At 37.5% G+C, this 19755-nt stretch overlaps 1 protein-coding gene and 1 long non-coding RNA gene across 2 annotated transcripts in view; one reads left to right on the top strand and one right to left on the bottom strand.

Annotated features, from left to right (window-relative positions):
• The window catches only part of LOC137656813 (uncharacterized), a 15863-nt gene extending 4030 nt beyond the window's left edge, over nt 1–11833 (top strand). The window contains exons 2-5 of the mRNA XM_068391123.1: nt 3880–4105; nt 4757–4877; nt 5430–5543; nt 6993–11833. Of these exons, the coding sequence (XP_068247224.1) occupies nt 3880–4105; nt 4757–4877; nt 5430–5543; nt 6993–9506 (2975 nt within the window). The 3' untranslated portion in view covers nt 9507–11833. The remainder of the gene's footprint in view (nt 1–3879; nt 4106–4756; nt 4878–5429; nt 5544–6992) is intronic.
• LOC137656103 (uncharacterized) overlaps nt 1–17601 on the bottom strand; it is a 59926-nt gene extending 42325 nt beyond the window's left edge. The window contains exon 1 of the long non-coding RNA XR_011046942.1: nt 17330–17601. This is a non-coding gene — a long non-coding RNA (uncharacterized lncRNA). The remainder of the gene's footprint in view (nt 1–17329) is intronic.
• Between the last annotated feature and the right edge of the window lie 2154 nt (nt 17602–19755).

Genomic DNA, 19755 nt, shown 5'->3' with positions numbered 1-19755 from the left:
TTGGAGCCTTACTAAAGTCTTAGAACATAAGCTAATTACTCAAAGAGCTATGGAAAGAATAATGATGGGAATAACACTAAGAGACAGAAAAAGAGCAACATGAATACGAAAGCAAACTAAAGTAGAGGATATTCTAACAACTTGTAAGAAAAAGAAATGGACATGGGCAGGACATATATTGAGAATGACAGATCACAACTTTGATTAGAAAAAATGGCAAATATGTGGTTGGCGACGTAAGAGAGAGAGAGAGAGAGAGAGAGAGAGAGAGAGAGAGAGAGAGAGAGAGAGAGAGAGAGATTTTCACTAGGTCTAATCGACCATTGAACGTGGATAGACAGACCCAATTCTACAGCAATCGACATAATATACAAACTTCTGGCAAATGCATCTGATTTGCGAGACACGAGAATTGAGGTTGACTTTTCTATCGGCGATATAAGACTAAACTTTCGTCATATTGGAATAAAGTCTGACTTATTTTCTTCGTGTGGAATTAAAGAGAACGTCACAATTTTCTTCCAGACATCTTTTAAAGGTTTAAAAGCCGCTTATTAATGGCAAAGGGAAGGGAGTGACATTGCCCTATCAAGCAGGACAATGACCTAGAGACTGACTGTATGATCAGCGCCCAAGCAACCCCTCTACCCAAGCTATGACCAAGGAGGGCCAGGCAATGACTGCCGATAACTCACCAGATAGACCTATAGGCTCACCCTAACGCCCCCTCCTTAGCTCACAAGAATGGTGAGGTTACAATGACCTAAGGAACTAACGAGTTTGATTGGGACTCTAAGTTTGGCAATCACCAGGCAAGGACGCTACCACCAGGCCACCACAGCGTTTAAAGGTCACTCATAAATGGCAAAGGCAAGGGACAGGTCAATGACCTAGATACTGATCATATATGCATATGATTAAAGCCCAAGCCCACTCTCCAGGGAGGGCCAGACAATGGCTACTGATGACTAAGCAGGTAGACCTACAAGCTCCCCCAAAATCCCACATTCCTAGCTCACAAGGATAGCGAGTGGCAGATACTACCACAAACCATCGAATTTGAGTGAATCTCGAACTCCCGTCTAACAGATTGCCAGATAGGGATGTTTCCAATAGGCTGTCACAAACCTAGCTTAGCATCGAATTAATTATCTGATAGTTAATCTATTATAGTGGCTATACCCTTAAAGGAACGATAGGCAAGGCTCTACCCACTGTGGAAAAAGACATAGTACTAAAAGTAACCTTTCCTCTTAAAGTACAAATATTCTAATCAAATACATTTTAACCTCTGCCAACGAAGTTGGAAGGTTATGTTTTACTCCCTGTTTGTGTTTGTTTGTGTGTGTGTGTGCGTTTATGAACAGCTTCCCGACCACAATTTTAATCGTTGAGTTATGAAACTTGCAGAGATTAACTGTTACGTAAAAAGATGGAAAGGATTAAATTTTGGAAGGTCCGGGTCAAAGGACAAGGTCACAGTCAAGCAAAATGTCTAATTCACGTAATTAGTCATAAGTTTGAACATTGTTGTAACAGAGACTTCAAACTTGGTTCACATTTGAGTGTATGAAAATCCACACCAATTAATACATATTAGGGTCAAAGGTCAAGATCGAGGTCGAGCAAAATGTCAAGAAATAAGCTGCCGATGGGGAGGTCTGCACTCTACTGAGTGCCCCTCTAGTTATTATCTTGTGATTTTAGAATTTACCTTAAATTTCAAAGTATTTTATTTTTTCACAGGTGAGATAGAATAGTCAGTTTAACCTGGTTATTTGCTGTATACTGTCTAACTTGTAACTGATAAAATTAGATTTTGATTTGTAATCATGAATTTATGGCAGTTGTATTGCTACGTGTAATTGTATTTTTTTCCTTAAGGGTAGCAATTAATCAATACTATCAATCTAGCAGTATTTATGTATAAAAGTACTTTATGTTATATTACTGACATGTGTCTTTTTATAATTTATGTATAAAAGATTTGTTTTAATGTTGTTACTGTTCTTAGAATTTATTTTAATTGTTCATCACTTCTCATATACGGCAGTGGTTATTTCCTTATTTTCTCTCCTCACGGCTATTTTTCCCTGTTGGAGCCCTTGGCCTTATAGCATCCTGCTTTTTCAACTAGGGTTGTAGCTGCGCTAGTAATATTAATTATAATATTAAACTTATTTTTTTTTATCATTATTATGGTTACTACTAGCCAAACTACAGCCCTAGTTGGAAAAGTAGGCGGCTATAACCCAAGGACTCCAATAGGGATAAATAGCTAAGTGAGAAAAGGAAATAATATCGAAAATAAACCACATGAGAAGCAATTAATAGTTAATGTAAAATATTCTCACCACATGAGAAGCAATTAATAGTTAATGTAAAATATTCTAAGATAATAAAAAAATCGTTAAAATAGATCTGTTATACAAATGAAAAATCTTATGCAACATGCATAACGAACTAACTGAACGATGGTGCCAGAGATTAATATCTAGATCAGCAATAAGAAATTTAATAGACTACAAGTTCTTGTCCAACAAATTAAAATGAGATTCAGCAGCTGAAGACCAGACAGGAGAACAATACTCGAAACAAGGTAGAGTGAAAGAATTAAAAAAACTTTTTCAAAATAGGTTAACCACCAAAGATCTTAAAACTCTCTCAATAAGCCATTTTTTGTGCAACTGAAGAAATATACCCAATGTGTTTCTCCTCAAAAGTCAATTTGCAATGAAGTATTACACCTAAAATCTAAAAAGTTATAGAGTTAAAAAAAAAAAAAAAAAACATTATCAATGTCGAGATCTGAATGTTGGGGAGCAACTGTCCTCGACCTACTTACAATCATACTTTGAATTTTGTTAGGGTTCAATCTTGATGCCCATAAGTTGCACCATGCACTAATTTTAGCTAGATCTCTATTAAGCAATTCAGCAACGCCAGATCTACATTCAAGAGACGGAATTGATGCAAAGAGAGTAGCATTATCTGCATATGCATCAAGCTTGTTTTCGAAGCCAAACCACATACCATGCGCTTATAGTATGAAAAGTAAAGGGCCTAGAACACTACCCTGAGGAACACCAGATATCACATTCCTATACTAACTATAGTGCTCATCAACAACAACTATTACTCAAAAAATCAATAATAATGCTAAAAAAAATTCACACCTACTCACAACTGTCTGAGTTTGAAAACAGAGCCTCATGATTAACATGGTCAAAAGCAGCACGAACTTCCTGACCATAATCAAGGGATTTCTGTACAGAAATGGAGATAGTAAGAAGGGCATCACATACTCAAAGGTCTTTATGAAAGCCCAATGATTACCTTCAGCATACCTATTTAGACGTCTTGCCAAAAGACGTTTAAAAATCTTTAGATAATACGGGGGTTATGGAAATTGACTGATAATCTAATTGGCTAGAGCTACCAAAAACACATTTACCTATTGGAGTAACATTACCAATTATCCAGCAATTGTTAAAAGAACTTCTTCTTGCTAACTTTTAGAAACTTAAACAAATCTATATAATTACTAGGTATAAATTTCATTAATGAGACATATGTAATGAAATGTTACATACAACTTTACAACCTCAGTTTTACTGCTTAACTGAACGGGGGTTGACACGAGTCTCTTTTGATACTCTGTTATGACATATCCATTTTAACGTTGTTGTCAATCTTGCGATATCTTATATTCTTTATTCATTTCTTTTTATATAGATTATTTCCTTATTTCCTTTCCTCACATGGCTATCTTTCCCTGTTTGAGCCCTTGGGCCTATAACATCCTGCTTTTCCAACAAGGGTTGTATGTTATCTAGTAGTAATAATAATACTTTCTTTTTCCCTAAACAATTCCTATAGTTCACCTGACCTCCCTCGTCAAGCGTCGGAGAGACCCCGGGCGCATGGTGATCATCATCCTGGTCTACTCGATCCTCATAGCCATCTCGCTCTTCGGGAACCTGTTGGTTTGTCACGTCGTCCTGAGGACCAGACGGCTACACACGTTAACCAACACCTTTTTGGCGAATTTGGCCGTATCAGATCTCCTCATGACGGCGCTCAACATCCCTTTCAATGTGGCTAGGTGAGGACATGGTGTTTATTTGGCCGTTAGACCGAGGCGTGTCTCATTAAGACCTTAGCATAGCTGGGATACTTTGCCACTGGGCCTTATAATCACAGATCATATACTTCAATTGTTGTATTGTAGATTGTCGAATAAGATTTCAATCTTATTCATTTTAAGATTTTTTAAATGTGCAGCTTTTATTACCATGGATTCATATACAATTTACAGCGATGTTTTTTTATTTTCTTAATTTAATTGCTACCGCACACATAAATTTTGGAAATGTGGTAAATGACCATTTCCCTAGCAACAGACGTGGATCTAGTTGAACGGTCTATCTTCCCTACAGGATACATCTGTTCAAAATGCATAATTGTTAGCTGATGCTAGGCTTATTAACCAACACACACATTCAGCCACCAAAGTAATATGGTTCTAGATTATCAAAGGGAAAATATATATTGTACTAGAAAATTATCTTTGCCAGACTTTGCAACACGAGTTAGTTAACTTATCATCCATGCTCAATAATGATAATGATAATCTAGAAAATCTAAACCAACCAACTTATTTTTCTTCTGAAACTAAAGGTTATAGAAGCTGTGTCAGTTCTTTACACATCAAGGCAAATCCAAAATAATTGAAAAGAGCTCTCCCTCTCCATAGGGTATTGTTGGATGACTGGCCATTTGGGAGTTTCATGTGCAGCATGGTTCCATTCGTCCAAGTGACATCGGTCTACGTCTCCGCATTTACGATGGTAGCCATCGCTTTAGACAGATACCAGGTAAGTTTCTCTTATATGTACATCTGTTGCAACTTTACATCTCTCTCTATCGGTATGCCTCTGTTGTTATTGACGTGAAGAAAAATATATATTCCTGAATCTTAGAAGCTTGCATCACTAATCAGTAACCATAACCAGTATAGGTCTATTTCGCAAATAGTAAGCCCGGCCTATCTTTCTCTCTTGTGTATTTCATGTCAACGTTAGCTATTCTGCATTGCCTGATGTAAATATTTGATACCGATATAATATTTATTTCAAATTTCTTTTATTGTCCTGCACTCAGTTTAATAAATGCCCCTTCATGTTGTCACATATAGTTTATCGTTTCTCCAATGACGAAGTTTCGTCATAAATGATTTTCTTATATAATACATGCTTTTAAAAAAGATCAATAATCCCTGCATGAGTTAAGTTCCTTTTCAACAGATACAAATGACGTACAAAACACCAGGATATAGATGCTGTACACATTAAGCTAGTAAAATCTCTGTGCTGACCTTATCTTCTGCAGCTTTAATACCTCTCACAAAATCTCAAACACACTTTCAGGTCATCATACATCCCCTCAAGCCTCGTTTGGGGTCGTTTCACGGAGCTATCATCATTTCCGTGGTCTGGCTCCTAGCTGCACTTGTTTCCCTTCCCTACGCCATTTACAGTGAGGTGAGTAGCTGTGTTTCGGATGATTTGGCTTATGGAAACTACACTGACCAGTATCCCAGTCAAGGGAGATGACTTTTTGGATGATTTAGTCTATGGGATGTTGGCATCATGGAGCTCCCATCTAAAATGAGGTTTGTATTGGGTGATGCATATGCACTGACTAATATTCCTACGACTGATGTAAGTTTTGGGCAATTCAACTTTGGTAAATATTCAGCCTAGTGCCTCTCCTATGCTGCGTCTACACAGCCAATTCAGCAGGTGCAGGTAAGAGTGTGATGAAGCTTGACTTTAGAGGGCATTGTTACCAATAATACTGTTCACATTGAGATATGAAGACACTATCTGGGAACAATGTATCTCAAAATCAAGCTTCAGTCCAGAGTGGACTGAAGCTGCACCTGTCTAATCACAGATTGTGTGGATGCAGCCTTAGTTAAGTGTGTTTTGCAGGTCAAATCAATTTATTAGTAACCCAGTCAATCATGTGGCTTTTAGGTAAATTGATACTTGTAAAATACATTGACCAGTAGCCTACTGCTTTGAATGAGGCAAGTTTTGAGCAATTAATTCTATGCCGTGTTTACTTTATCAGTTTCTCTATGAAATGAAATGAGATTGTGGCGAGTCAGTTCATGACATAACAATAATAGGCCTAATGTTTCTAGCGACAATAGTTGTGGTTAAAAGAGCTGCTAGTAATTCTTTTTTGCCAATAAACATGCTAAGGAAGCTTTGGTTGATTCAAGTTTTCACAAGTGCTCTGACTAGGGATATACCCCTGTCAAGAGGGGGAAGTCAAGGATGATTTTGTTTAAGGCAAATGCAAGTCTAGTAAGACAAGTTTATGGTGTTTCAAGTTACGGTAAATAGGCTGAACATTATCTATGCGTATTGAGAAGGACCCCTAGGTTTATATGGTGAGGTAAATTTTCGTTAATAATGTTCAGGGAAAATTAACTTACCAGCAACATTTCTCAGCGAGTTAAAGTCTAGGTGTTGTAGTTTATTTTACTGGCATATACACTTGCCAAGTGCACTGATTACTAGCACGGTCAAGATATTTCTTTTATCTTCGATGTGATGGTCTAACTAATTTTACAGGTAACTATCAAATTATTCTTAGTACTATCTCCTATAGCCACTAAAAATACTCTGGCCTGGATATCCTTTATATTGATAATAATATATTCTTAACCAGGGAACAATATTTCTGCTGATACTACACGCTTACATAGTTCTTACTTCCATTTACGAAATATCATAATCTAGATAATTTTCCCAAATGTCAAGTATTCCAGTTCAGGTAATAATCAGGCTAATGTAAATGTCTCACGTTTAGTAACATTTTGCTTATAAATAGGCAACATTCTTGCTTACAATCTCAGAATTTGAAACATGCACCACCCTTATGAATTACAGAAGTTTAATTTTTGCCTTTCTTCACAGGTTGTGGAAGTATTTACTTATCGTAAACTTACGCGATGTCAAGCACGTTATCCTCCTCCAGCTCTGAAATTTCGTCAGTGGCTGACACTGGCCACTTTTCTAACACAGTATGTGATTCCATTAAGTATAACTGCAGTGGCCTATGTTGGAGTTACTCGGAGAGTGTGGTGGAGAGCTGTGGTGGGAGCTGCTACGCAAGAGCAATTATCTCTTCAGCTCCGAGCAAAAAAGAAGACGGTCAAAATGCTTCTGATTGTTGTGGTTTTATTTGCGTTATGTTGGTTACCTCTGAATACGTACCATCTAGTTGTCGACTTTGGGGCCTCTGTAGGCCCATCACGTCATTCATCTTCAATTTTTTTCATATGTCATTGGTTTGCTATGTCAAATGTTTGCTACAATCCTTTTATATACTGCTGGTTGAATGATCATTTCAGGGCTGGTGCTAAAGCCTGGCTAAGATGTGCAGCACAAAAGCTTTGCTGTATTCCATTTCCAGAGGACGTCGAGGAGCCTCCAGGTGCAAGAGTGTACCGCCCAAGGGATTCCATCACTTTATCATCCTCGGCACTGGTCGGAGGCTCATCCGTAAGGCGTAAGATTGGTGGTAGTTCAGTTCGAAGTAGCAGTCATGCCTCTGACTTTCATGTAACTTTGGATGAATTAATGATTTCACCAACGAATACACGAAGTGACCACCAGAAATACAGCACAAACTCTTTTAGACGCAGCAATAAAAGAAGAAGAGGTTTTAGTCCAAGTGAAGCTTCTTTCGATTCACCTTACCAGGAGGATGATAAAGCTGTACAGACTGATGATTTAGATCCATCATTAGAAACTTTAAAAACTTCAATGATTTCTAACACTCATGTACAGACAGACGACTTAGGTCCTTCATCAGCAGCTCCCAAACCTTCAGTGGTATCTTGCAACCAAGGTTCATGCAGCATTCGAACCTCAGAATTATCAAAAGTGGATGTAGATCCTCCTTGCATTCTAAACATTCAACAATTAGAATCACAGAGACCTCTGACTACACATTTATTGGCTGTAAGAGATATTCAGACACTGGATAAAACCCCACTTCCTGCAAGAGAGAAAGAAATTGATGTGGGAAACAAGAAAAGACTGGGAAAAGATAAAATTGGCATACTTAATGCTCCTCAAGGGAAGGAAGAATGCTGTCAAAATGTGGAAATAGATTCCATGAACACAGACACTGAATGGGCCAGACTAAGCCCAAGACTGTTTCCAATTCCAGAAGAGTCTCCAAAATCTTGTCAACTAAGATCATCAAATAAATCTCTGGACTGTCAACAGTCCTTTGGACAAGTTAATGTACCTGACACATCTTTGCCACCAGAAACTAAGGATGTAAATTTTCCAAAGGAAGATATTTATATTGAAAATATACCTTTTACTGATCAGCATAGCAAGATGATCAGGGAGCGCCCCAAAGGCTTGGTTTCAACTAGCAAATCTATCCTAGCCAAAGGAAAGGGAATAAGAAATCCTGGGGGAATTATCAGGACAATACGAACGGGTGTTGCTGCTGTGATGGCTAAGCAACTTTCTTTCCTCAACTTTAAAAGTTTACCATTCAAAGATACTGTTAAAAGCTTCGATGGAGTGGAGAGGCCTTCCTCTCCTAGCATGTGTTGGTCAGAAGAAGATACTTCAAGTTTAGAAGTGCATAGATGCAACCCAACTAGCACAGCGAACCAAATGAGTGATTCCGTTTCCACACCTAGGAAATTTCAAAACCAGAATGTCACTGAAAATCGGGGGGAAGAGTATATGGATGTTATCCTTCCAAATGTAGTTATGGAATGCAGTAATATTTGTGAATCCTCATCACCAAGAGAATCAATAATCCAAAATCAAAACTCGCAACAAAGCATAAGGATAGCAGGGTCAGTTACAAGTGGTCACGGGATAAATCCTTTCATCACCACCCAGCCTTATGAAATAACTCCAATTCTTAAACCTTTAGGTTCTACAAGAGCATCTTTCAGCGAGTCTAATCTGAATCTGGCCCCAACTTCTCAGCATTACAACATTTCTTTGAAAGTGCCAAATTACAAACAACAATATTACTCTGAAACAACACAGCCAAGCAACAGTAAGTGTCTGAAACCAACTGTCCAAGATACTGACAATAGTACTGTGAGTGGGTCATGTGCCTTCCCTCTAGCTCCTATAACGAATGAAATTGCAACTCAAACTTCCATACAGCCTGATTTACGGACTATCTCAGCGCCTAATCTGAGTTTTTTCAAGAGCTGCTCTACTTCTTCCCAAGAAGTTCTCCAGCCGAGCCAGTCTGTAACTTCGTGGGCTTTATTTTCCTCGACCAATTCATCAAGAGCCCTTGTCCCAGTGACCTTCCCAGCATCAGCACCCCAGATTCATAGAACCTCTTCATTTCAAGAAACATTTGCAACCAATGCCGAGGAGGATAGAATAAGTGGGAGTAAAGAAAACAAGATTTTTGACACTTCTTCGTGGCATTAACTCCATTTTCCAGTGTCCATACCAATGATGTTGAGAGTAACATTTGCTATTCATTAACATGGTCTTTGTGTCACCCCAAAAAATATTAGAAAGATACATATCACTTACAGAAAAGATATTTGTTTATTTCTGTTCACTGGATTAAGTGACCATCTTACTCAGAATATTTCTTCTAAGCTCTCCATTCTTACCAGAACATATGTAACTATGATAGGCAATTCAGGAAAGCATACCATCTACTCATAAAATCATATTTGAAAATTAAATAAACTTCAAGAAATGTCAGTTAAGCTGTACATTCTGAAAAGAATAATCCACTTGCATTCAAGTTTCCCAATTTGCTGGTCTACGGTTGTCAATGTAACACCATCTTACTTTGTTATATAAATAGCTTGCTAAGCTTGGTTAAGAACAGAACTCTAATAATTTAGATTTAACTGCACATTCAAAGGACCAAGACTTTGGGACCTTATATGTCAGTCCCGACTATATGACAACCATATATCATTGAAGTACATAAATTAGTTCATATTCAAGGAAATAGAAATCCTGGACCTAACTGATAGGAAAGAGGTAGGCCTACTTCATAAATCTAAGAGGAATAATAGCTGGCCGTCTATAGCGATGACACTCTTTAGCTCACTTGGATTATATTCCCAGTGTAAAATTGGGATCCAAGAGACACTTCAAGAGTTTTCACGGATCTTGCCTAGGCATAGGTGGCAAGGCTTAAGACATGGCTGTAGGCTTTGAAGAGTGACCTTAAAAACCGATCAGTTCTGGTTTGAAGATTGCATTGGGCACCACCATAAGCAGTAATGTTAGATACAGCTCACATAGTAGCCTACCACCTTTGAAGTTAACCACTTTTCTAGTTAATGGACCTACCATCCAATCATTATACATTGTGGTATATCTTCTCACTCCATCCACTTCATTGTTCAAATATATTTTGATAAACTGTATACCTAAGCTATTTTATCTCAATAAAGCTTTGTGTATTTGCCATCTATCCATCTAGAATACTCAGCATAACACCGTGAATTATTACTTTCTAGAGGTGTTTATGATATTGTGTATATAGGGAAGTGCAATTAGGTGTGTAAACATGGGAAGCAACTGGGTGCAGCCCATAATCTTTAACTTGCTCCACCCACAAGCATTGTGATTGGTCGACACCTTCTCACAGCTAATTTATGTAAACATTACAATACTAATAATAAAACTGATTACTGGTAATTATACTTGAATAGTAACCAACAAGGTTGGCGTACACAGCACATCCATGTACCACTTGCCAGAACAGAGGAGCAATGAGATACTGTAATGTTTATTTGCGAGCGAAGCGAGCCCCAGCGTAGTAAAGATCGTTTGAGCGGCGGTCAATCACGATGCTTGTGGGCGGAGCATTTCAAAGATCTTAGACTGGACAAAGTCGCTGCCAGAAGACGCAGTTGAAAAATTAAATCTTTTTAGAATGAAATCTTACAGAAGGAAAATAAAACTGATTTTAGATGCACTATGCATAATTTACTGACTTTGTGAGTATTGATTTAGTGGTACATGCGATGCTATTAATGAAATGCTACATTTCAAGAAACTCAGATTTTGGTAGATGATCGAAGTCATACAAGAATTTTCTCACGATATATTTTTGTGAATTACTTATGTTAATACAAATACCATATGAATGTTGTATATTACTCTACATAAAATTGAAGAATTTACTCCAAATGTTAGTTTTAAGCAATGCCAAATAGTTTTATGTAAAGTGTCCATAAATTTCTTAACAGCATTTGTAACTTTCCAGAACATAGTTCTTGAGGACATAGGCTTATAGTTTTGCTTTGCAAATAGCTAAATATTACATAATTATTCTCTGTGAAAATGTTGCGTCTTCCTCTAGTACAAGATCTGATGTAGTGTTTAAATAGGAAAAATATATAATTAATAGTATTTCCGTATTTTGTAATCCAGAAAGACACTAAATGTATTTTAAGCATTAACTTCTAGTGTACCAAAAATAGTTGGTTAATGTCCATTAAAGTAACGGCATTATTCATTAAAAGTAATTCTTACCTATTAATATTTAAAGCCATTAAAGTAGGTTATGTATTCAGCAATCAGTGATTTGGTGGAAAGTGATCATGATTGCCAGGAGCATTTAAGATGAAATAACTTGTTCGGAAACCATGAGAGGTAGTGCTGGATGTAGCCTAGCTAATTTGAATATGATATACCGGTATGTAAACTTAGAAAAAATATATGAATTGGCATACAATGCCAAAAAAAAATAGAGCGAAAAGTAGTGTGGCTATTTCGTCTTATCACCTACTGCATTTCTATGTACATTTTATTACTTATAATTAAATATACCATTTAATTTGATGAGTTTTATATTTTCTCTATCTGCTACCCAAAGGGAGTTTACGTATTCTTGGTCTAAGTAAAGACGTTCATAATAACCTAACATGTTTCTCCCTTAGTTTGTACCATTTTATTGATACATCTTCAGGCGTAGAAAGAAATACAGTACATCTCCAACAATGTACCTCTCCCCTGATAGCCACTGTCCTGCTCTCAGAAATTCTTATGTGATCGAGTTTCTAGACTCTCTATGACTATATACTACCAAATGCGTAGTTTATTACTTACATACTATTTCACTTTAAGGGCTGTTTACGTATTCTTGTCACACAAGGAAACCCTACACACAACAGGACCTACAAGATCTATTTCTCGTATAAATATTCTTAGATATTTAGAGTATCACACAGCGTATCCCACTTTGTTAAATTTACATTATCAAAGCAACCAGAAAACAAGAAAGTCTGGTTAAAGGGGACTGGTTTCATTTCCAGTTTCATCAGAATAGATGCTCACCAGCTTCAGCTCTTTTTTGAAAGCCTTAATATCTTCCGTCTTTTGGATATCTAGGTGCAAGAAATCGACCGGGTGAGATGGTGCCCCCATAGGAGTGCACAAGCCCATAGTAGTATGCATAGTAGCTCGCTAAAGGGTGTGCGCGAACTGATTAGAAATTGACTGAAGGAAGAAGGATACCATTGCAAATACTATACCCATATATATGTCTTAAATATATATTTTGACAAATATTATCAGTAGGCTTAGCTGTGATAATCTGACAACAGTCAGACGATGCACAAAGAATGAAAATTATTACTTCTGGGGGTTGAGTATTTGGTAAGATCTTGTCTATATTCAGCGCAATATTGCCAAAATTTATGATACCAATTAGGAGGCTTAGGATGTATTCCTCCAAGTGGCAGTACCACATCAAGAAAATGGTGAGGGAAGGAGTCAAAGTTGACAGGTATCCCAAATTAGGCAAAGGAAGATGTGTCCTGAATGAATAGCACTCCAATAACATTAACAAAGCTCCTCTAGACAGGCTTCATTTGGTAACCTCGGTTAGAAATAATCCTAAATATTTTATGACATGATTTAGGAGTGACCTAGGTCAGGTTAGGTGGAGTTACAATCATCAGCAATACCGCTCTGGGTTACGTTAGGAAAGATTATTTAGAATATATCTCGATAAATCAACCTGAGGTGGGGTCAGGGATTGGGTCATTCATATGAAGAGAATAAGAAGAAGTTTTGGAAAGAAGTGAAGAGAGTAAGGAAGGCTGGTGCAAGAATTGAAGAGACAGTGAAAGATGGAAATGGAAGGTTGTTGAAAGGAGAGGAGGCAAGGAAAAGATGGGCGGAATATTTTGAAAGTTTACTGAATGTTGAGGATAATAGGGAGGCAGATATAATTGCTGTTGCAGGTGTTGAGGTGCCAGTGATGGGAGATGAGAATGAGAGAGAGATTACAATAGATGAAGTGAGGAGAGCACTAGATGAAACGAGAGTAGGAAAAGCATCTGGTATGGATGGTGTGAGAGCCGAGATGTTGAAGGAGGGGGGTGTGACTGTACTTGAATGGTTGGTGAGATTGTTTAATATGTGTTTTGTGTTGTCAATGGTACCAGTAGATTGGGTTTGTGCATGTATTGTACCACTATATAAGGGTAAGGGAGATGTGCATGAGTGTTGTAATTCAAGAGGTATTAGTTTGTTAAGCGTAGTTGGAAAAGTGTAGGGTAAAGTAATGATTAATAGGATCAAGGATAAAACAGAGAATGCAATCTTAGAAATACAGGGTGGTTTTAGAAGAGGTAGGGGTTGTATGAATCAGATTTTTACAGTTAGGCAGATATGCGAGAAATATTTAGCAAAAGGTAAGGAGGTGTATGTTGCGTTTATGGATCTGGAGAAAGCGTATGATAGAGTTGATAGGAAAGCAATGTGGAATGTGATGAGGTTATATGGAGTTGGTGGAAGGTTGTTGCAAGCAGTGAAAAGTTTCTACAAAGGTAGTAAAGCATGTGTTAGGATAGGAAATGAAGTGAGTGATTGGTTTCCGGTGAGAGTGGGGCTGAGACAGGGATGTGTGATGTCGCCGTGGTTGTTTAACTTGTATGTTGATGGAGTGGTGAGAGAGGTGAATGCTCGAGTGCTTGGACGAGGATTAAAACTGGTAGACGAGAATGACCATGAATGGGAGGTAAATCAGTTTTTGTTTGCGGATGATACTGTACTGGTTGCAGACACAGAAGAGAAGCTTGGACGATTAGTGACAGAATTTGGAAGTGTGTGTGAGAGAAGGAAGTTGAGAGTTAATGTGGGTAAGAGTAAGGTTATGAGATGTACGAGAAGGGAAGGTGGTGCAAGGTTGAATGTCATGTTAAATGGAGAGTTACTTGAGGAGGTGGATCAGTTTAAGTACTTGGGGTCTGTTGTTGCAGCAAATGGTCGAGTGGAAGCAGATGTACGTCAGAGAGTGAATGAAGGTTGCAAAGTGTTGGGGGCAGTTAAGGGAGTAGTAAAAAATAGAGGGTTGGGCATGAATGTAAAGAGAGTTCTATATGAGAAAGTGATTGTACCAACTGTGATGTATGGATCGGAGTTGTGGGGAATGAAAGTGATGGAGAGACAGAAATTGAATGTGTTTGAGATGAAGTGTCTAAGGAGTATGGCTGGTGTATCTCGAGTAGATAGGGTTAGGAACGAAGTGGTGAGGGTGAGAACGGGTGTAAGAAATGAGTTAGCAGCTAGAGTGGATATGAATGTGTTGAGGTGGTTTGGCCATGTTGAGAGAATGGAAAATGGCTGTCTGCTAAAGAAGGGGATGAATGCAAGACTTGATGGGAGAAGTACGAGAGGAAGGCCAAGGTTTGGGTGGATGGATGGAGTGAAGGAAGCTCTGGGTGATAGGAGGATAGATGTGAGCGAGGCAAGAGAGCGTGCTAGAAATAGGAATGAATGGCGAGCGATTGTGACGCAGTTCAGGTAGGCCCTGCTGCTGCCTCCGATGCCTTATATGACCGCGGAGGTAGCAGCAGTAGGGAATTCAGCATTATGAAGCTTCATCTGTGGTGGATAATGTGGGAGGGTGGGCTGTGACACCCTAGCAGTACCAGCTGAACTCGGTTGAGTCCCTTGTTAGGCTGGGAGGAACGTAGAGAGTAGAGGTCCCCTTTTTGTTTTTGTTTCTTTGTTGATGTCAGCTACCCCCCAAAATTGGGGGAAGGGCCTTGGTATATGTATATATGTTAGTTCAAGTTACAGCAGGATACTTCCCTGGATAAATACATGATACTTTAATCTATAACCAAATACTTGAACCATATATTTTTCCAACTTGTTGTTTTGTGTTTTATCCATTTCTGACGATGAATAATGGAGGCAAACCTCCCATTTATGAGTTTTCTAACACACCTTTATGAAAATAATTATGGGAGATCCTAGTGGGAAACCAGGGTTTTGGGTATGGAAACACCAAAAATGGGTGATTTCCCACAACAATAATGGTCAGAAATGTATAAGAAGCAAAAGATAATCAGTTGGAAAAATATATGGTTCATGTAAGTGCAGGAAATTAAAGTATCATAAACACCTATAATCCATATTATGTCCCTCAGATGGTTTTTGCTCCGCCATGGCTCGCTTCACTCATGAATAAACATAACCTTACTGATCCTCTGTTCTGGCAAGCGGTACATGAATGTGCTGTGCATGCCATCCCCATGAGTCGCTTTAAAGTATCATAATTACCTCTAATCTATATCACGTTCCTCTAATTGTCTCAGTTCCGCTGTAGCTTGCTTTGCTTGCAAATAAACATAATCTCACTGCTCCTCTGTACTGGCAAAGAGTACATGGATAAGCTGCGCACACGCTAATCATATGGATAATTATTTTGAGGATATTTTTTATTTTCAGATGAACATCAATAGCTATATGCTGAATGATGAGCACTTTCAATATAATCAATTATCAAAATATAAGTATTAACACTGAAATTTGAAATAGATTGAACTCCTCTCTAGGAATCGTCATTTACGGCTAAGGTAATTCTGAGAGCCTGGAACTGAAGCAGAGGTGAAAATGAAATAGCTCTAGTAAGAGAACATCCTGGTACTTGTGCAGAAATGTTTGGAAGCTCTTAATTGGTTATAAAAGGCAGGTTATGATTACAAAAAAAAAAAAAAAAAAAAAAAAAAAAAAAAAAAAAAAAAAAAAAAAAAAAAAAAAAAAGCTCACGTACGTACACACACACACACTGAAATCTGCCAAAGAACACATGCAATCTACAAATGTGAGGTAATCAAACATCAGTCGCCATAAAGTAAACAATAAACTTAAAACAATGAAATGGTGATCACATTTTAATCAATTGATATGCAAGTTATAATGACCCAACCCCCTTTAATCATAGAGAAAAATGCCAAAGTAGACAGCACTTGTCAAATTCTTAAGGCAATATCAAGTGTTGCTGAAAATTGATGTATCTTATATTAACCCATCTCTTAAACTTCCTAATTTCCTATTCCTAATATAGATGGCCTGGTTTCTTGCTATTCTTTCCCCACCAAAACCCAAACCACCTAAAAGTGGTGGATGAAAAGCAGGATAGACCTAATGGCCAGTAACATGGTACCAGTAGAAGTTACCTACGAAAGTAACATTAGAGCCTATGTAGTTCGCCGGAACAGACAGCGTGTCTATCTATTTATTTACCAAGGCACTTCCCCAATTTTGGGGGGTAGCCGACATCAAAAAAATGAGAAATCTACGCTCCTCCCAGCCTGACGAGGGACTCGACCGAGTTCGACTGGTACTGCTAGGGTGCCACAGCCCACCCAACCCCGTTATCCACCACAGATGAAGCTTCATATGCTGAATCCCCTACTGCTGCTACCTCCGCGGTCATCCAAGGTGACCGGAGGGAGCAGCAGGGCCTACTGGAACTGTGTCACAATTGCTCGCCATTCATTCCTACTTCTAGCACGCCCTCAGACGTGTGTAAAATTTAAAATTTTATGACTGAAACACCACACCTTAAAAGGGAAGCAATCACAAGAATACCACCTAACCTAAGGTACCCCACCTAACCTAACCTAGGAGTCGTATCCTTACCTTCCGGGAGTGCTACGCTATCCGAGACCCGTCCCCCTAGACTACCATATCCTTAGCTTACCCTAAACTAGTCTCAATCACGTGTTTGCTTCCCAACCGGCAGTTGGGATTAATAATAGACATCAACTAACCTAAACTTTCCCCCCTAACCTAACCTACCTAACCTACAAGCCATGTCCTTACCTACTTAGATAATGGGGGGGGGGGGGTAACGACCCCCCTTACACTGTCATATTCTAAGTTAACCACAATAATACATACAGGTGGCCGGTATAATATATACACCCCTATAATTTCTTTTGATAAGTATAAACAACATTAATTGGAACACTCACCACCAGGTTGAAAAGGAACATATCCTTAAAGGAAACTGGGACTGTCCTTAAAGGGCATTACTCTTGGCATATTGGCACAGTAACACTCACCCTAAGTCTAAAAGACTTTTCAAAAGGGTCAAAACGCTATTTAAAACTTCAACAATAACTGTTGTCTTAGGAAAGTTTAAGTTAATTCTTTAAATTGTAACGTTTTTTTTTTTTTTTATGTAACACAAGAACGCTTGATTGACACAAATACACAGACTCGAGTTAACTGAAAGTCTGGAACTTTGAATTGTAAACAAACAAAAACTAATGTAAAACTTCATGAAGATCTTAACTATTAAATTCAAAACTAAAGTTGTTTATTTCCAGCATACGCATTTTTTTAAAAAGAAATTATAAAAAACATTGCATCTGAATAGCATTTATAAATATATTTGTTATAAAGTGTAAAGCTGTAAGCATTAAAGTCAAAACCAGTAGGCCCATGATCGCTCTGATGCAAAATTTAATTTTGGGATTCTGATGCAAATTTTTATTTTCTAAGTATTTTAATTACAGATTACTTCATTGAAACGATTTTACCTTTTATTAATGTCTCTTTGCGTATTTTAATTTGAAAATTTTCTTCTTTTCAATCTACTTTCTTTCATGCAACATTTCCTGAAAACGTTCAGTTTAATTAAAAATATAATTTACATAATAATAGAACCAACAGCAGTGTAAGGGGAGAGTTTTCTATCTTATTTCTCTTCCTCTTGTTTCTTGTTTTTCTTTAAGTTTTTCTAGTTTTATAGGAATCATCTATTTTAATGTTACCACTGTTCTTAAAATACTTTATTCTAATTGTTTATTGCTTCTTTTGTAGTTTATTTATTTCCTTTCCTCACTGGGCTATTTTTCCCTCTTGTAGTCCCTGGGCTTATAGCATCCGGCTTTTCCAACTAGAGTTGTAGCTTAGGTAATAATAATAATAATAATAATAATAATAATAATAATAATAACAGATCCAGGGGGATCACGATTCCCCCCCCCCCCCCTTTTAAGAGAAAAAGTTTGACGGTTAAACTTAGGGCTTGCAAAGGTTTGACTGTTAAACTTAGGGGTTTAATAGAAAAAAGTTTGACTTAAACTTGGAACTTTCAATAAAGTTTGACTATTAAACTTCGGGTTCTCAAAAAAAAAGTTTGAATGTTAAACTTGGGATTTTTCAAGAATAAAAGTTGGACTGCTAAACTCCACATATTGGTGGTAAATATTTATTTTATCAGTTATCTTCCCAAGGCACTAAAGGAGTTGGAAGACCCAGGCCTACATGGTTGATGACCATGAAGTACGAGATGATAAATAGGGAAGTATTGAACAAAAAGCTGACATATCATAACATTAGATGGCAGACGGCTGATTAAGGAGGTAGTGGAAGATCAAATAAGAGAACCATGTGGGGAATGTTGGGGAAAAAGTATCACAGAAATATGCAATAAATATGATATTAGAATTGAAGAAGTAAGAAAATATAAAAAGCAAGAACTCAAAAAAGAAATAAAAAGTAAAGTGGCAAATTAAATTAACAGAAAAATAGAAGAGAAAGCAGAGATGACCAAACTGAGGTTTGTGAATAGTAATGGTAGAAGTGATTACATAGAAGAACTGAACACTAATGAGTCCGTAATAGTTATGGAAACGCTGTTAAATATGATAGAATTAAAATAAAATTATAGAAACAAGAATGATAATGATATGCTTTGTGTGTTGTGTAGGGAGTCAGAGGATACTACAGAACATATATTCTGCTGTAAGGAATTAAGAAAATTCAGAAGCATTTGCATAGAATTAGGGAAATTAGAAACACTAACTAAAGATGTTGACTAGTATATTAGAAATGTCCTTTAAGTTATAAGTAAAATTGTATAAGCTGTGTTGTCTGAGTAGGAGGTAATTAATGCACCAACTACCCTCCTTCTAGTAGTGTGCCCACAATCACAGATCCACAATGTTGTGGAGAGAACAATGTTATGATTAAAATGATGGGGAATGAGATAATAGAAAGCCTGAAGCTGATACTCACAGAAATTGACGAGAGCATATGTATCCCTAAAGAGTGGGAAGAGATGTGGATACTTTCAATCCACAAAAAGGGAAATAAAATGGAACTAGAAAATAAAAGAGGCTTATTTATTACAAGCATAATTAGTAAAATATACGAGAAAATAAGGATGAAAAAATATAAGGACAGATTCAAAGAAGAGATGAGTCGATTCCAGTGTGGAGGCATTGAAGGAAGATCTACGGCCGATCATCTGCTTACACTAAATGCAGTAATAGACTATAACGCCTATTTGGGAGGGTCGACATACGTATGGTTCTGTGATGCGTATAAGTGCTTTGATAAGCTAGATCTAAAGGACTGCATAAAAGAAATGGGAAAAATGATAGGATGG

Source organism: Palaemon carinicauda, chromosome 17 (assembly GCF_036898095.1).
Source record: "Palaemon carinicauda isolate YSFRI2023 chromosome 17, ASM3689809v2, whole genome shotgun sequence".
NCBI lineage: Eukaryota > Metazoa > Arthropoda > Malacostraca > Decapoda > Palaemonidae > Palaemon > Palaemon carinicauda.
This window is presented reverse-complemented; position numbering and strand designations above follow the sequence as displayed.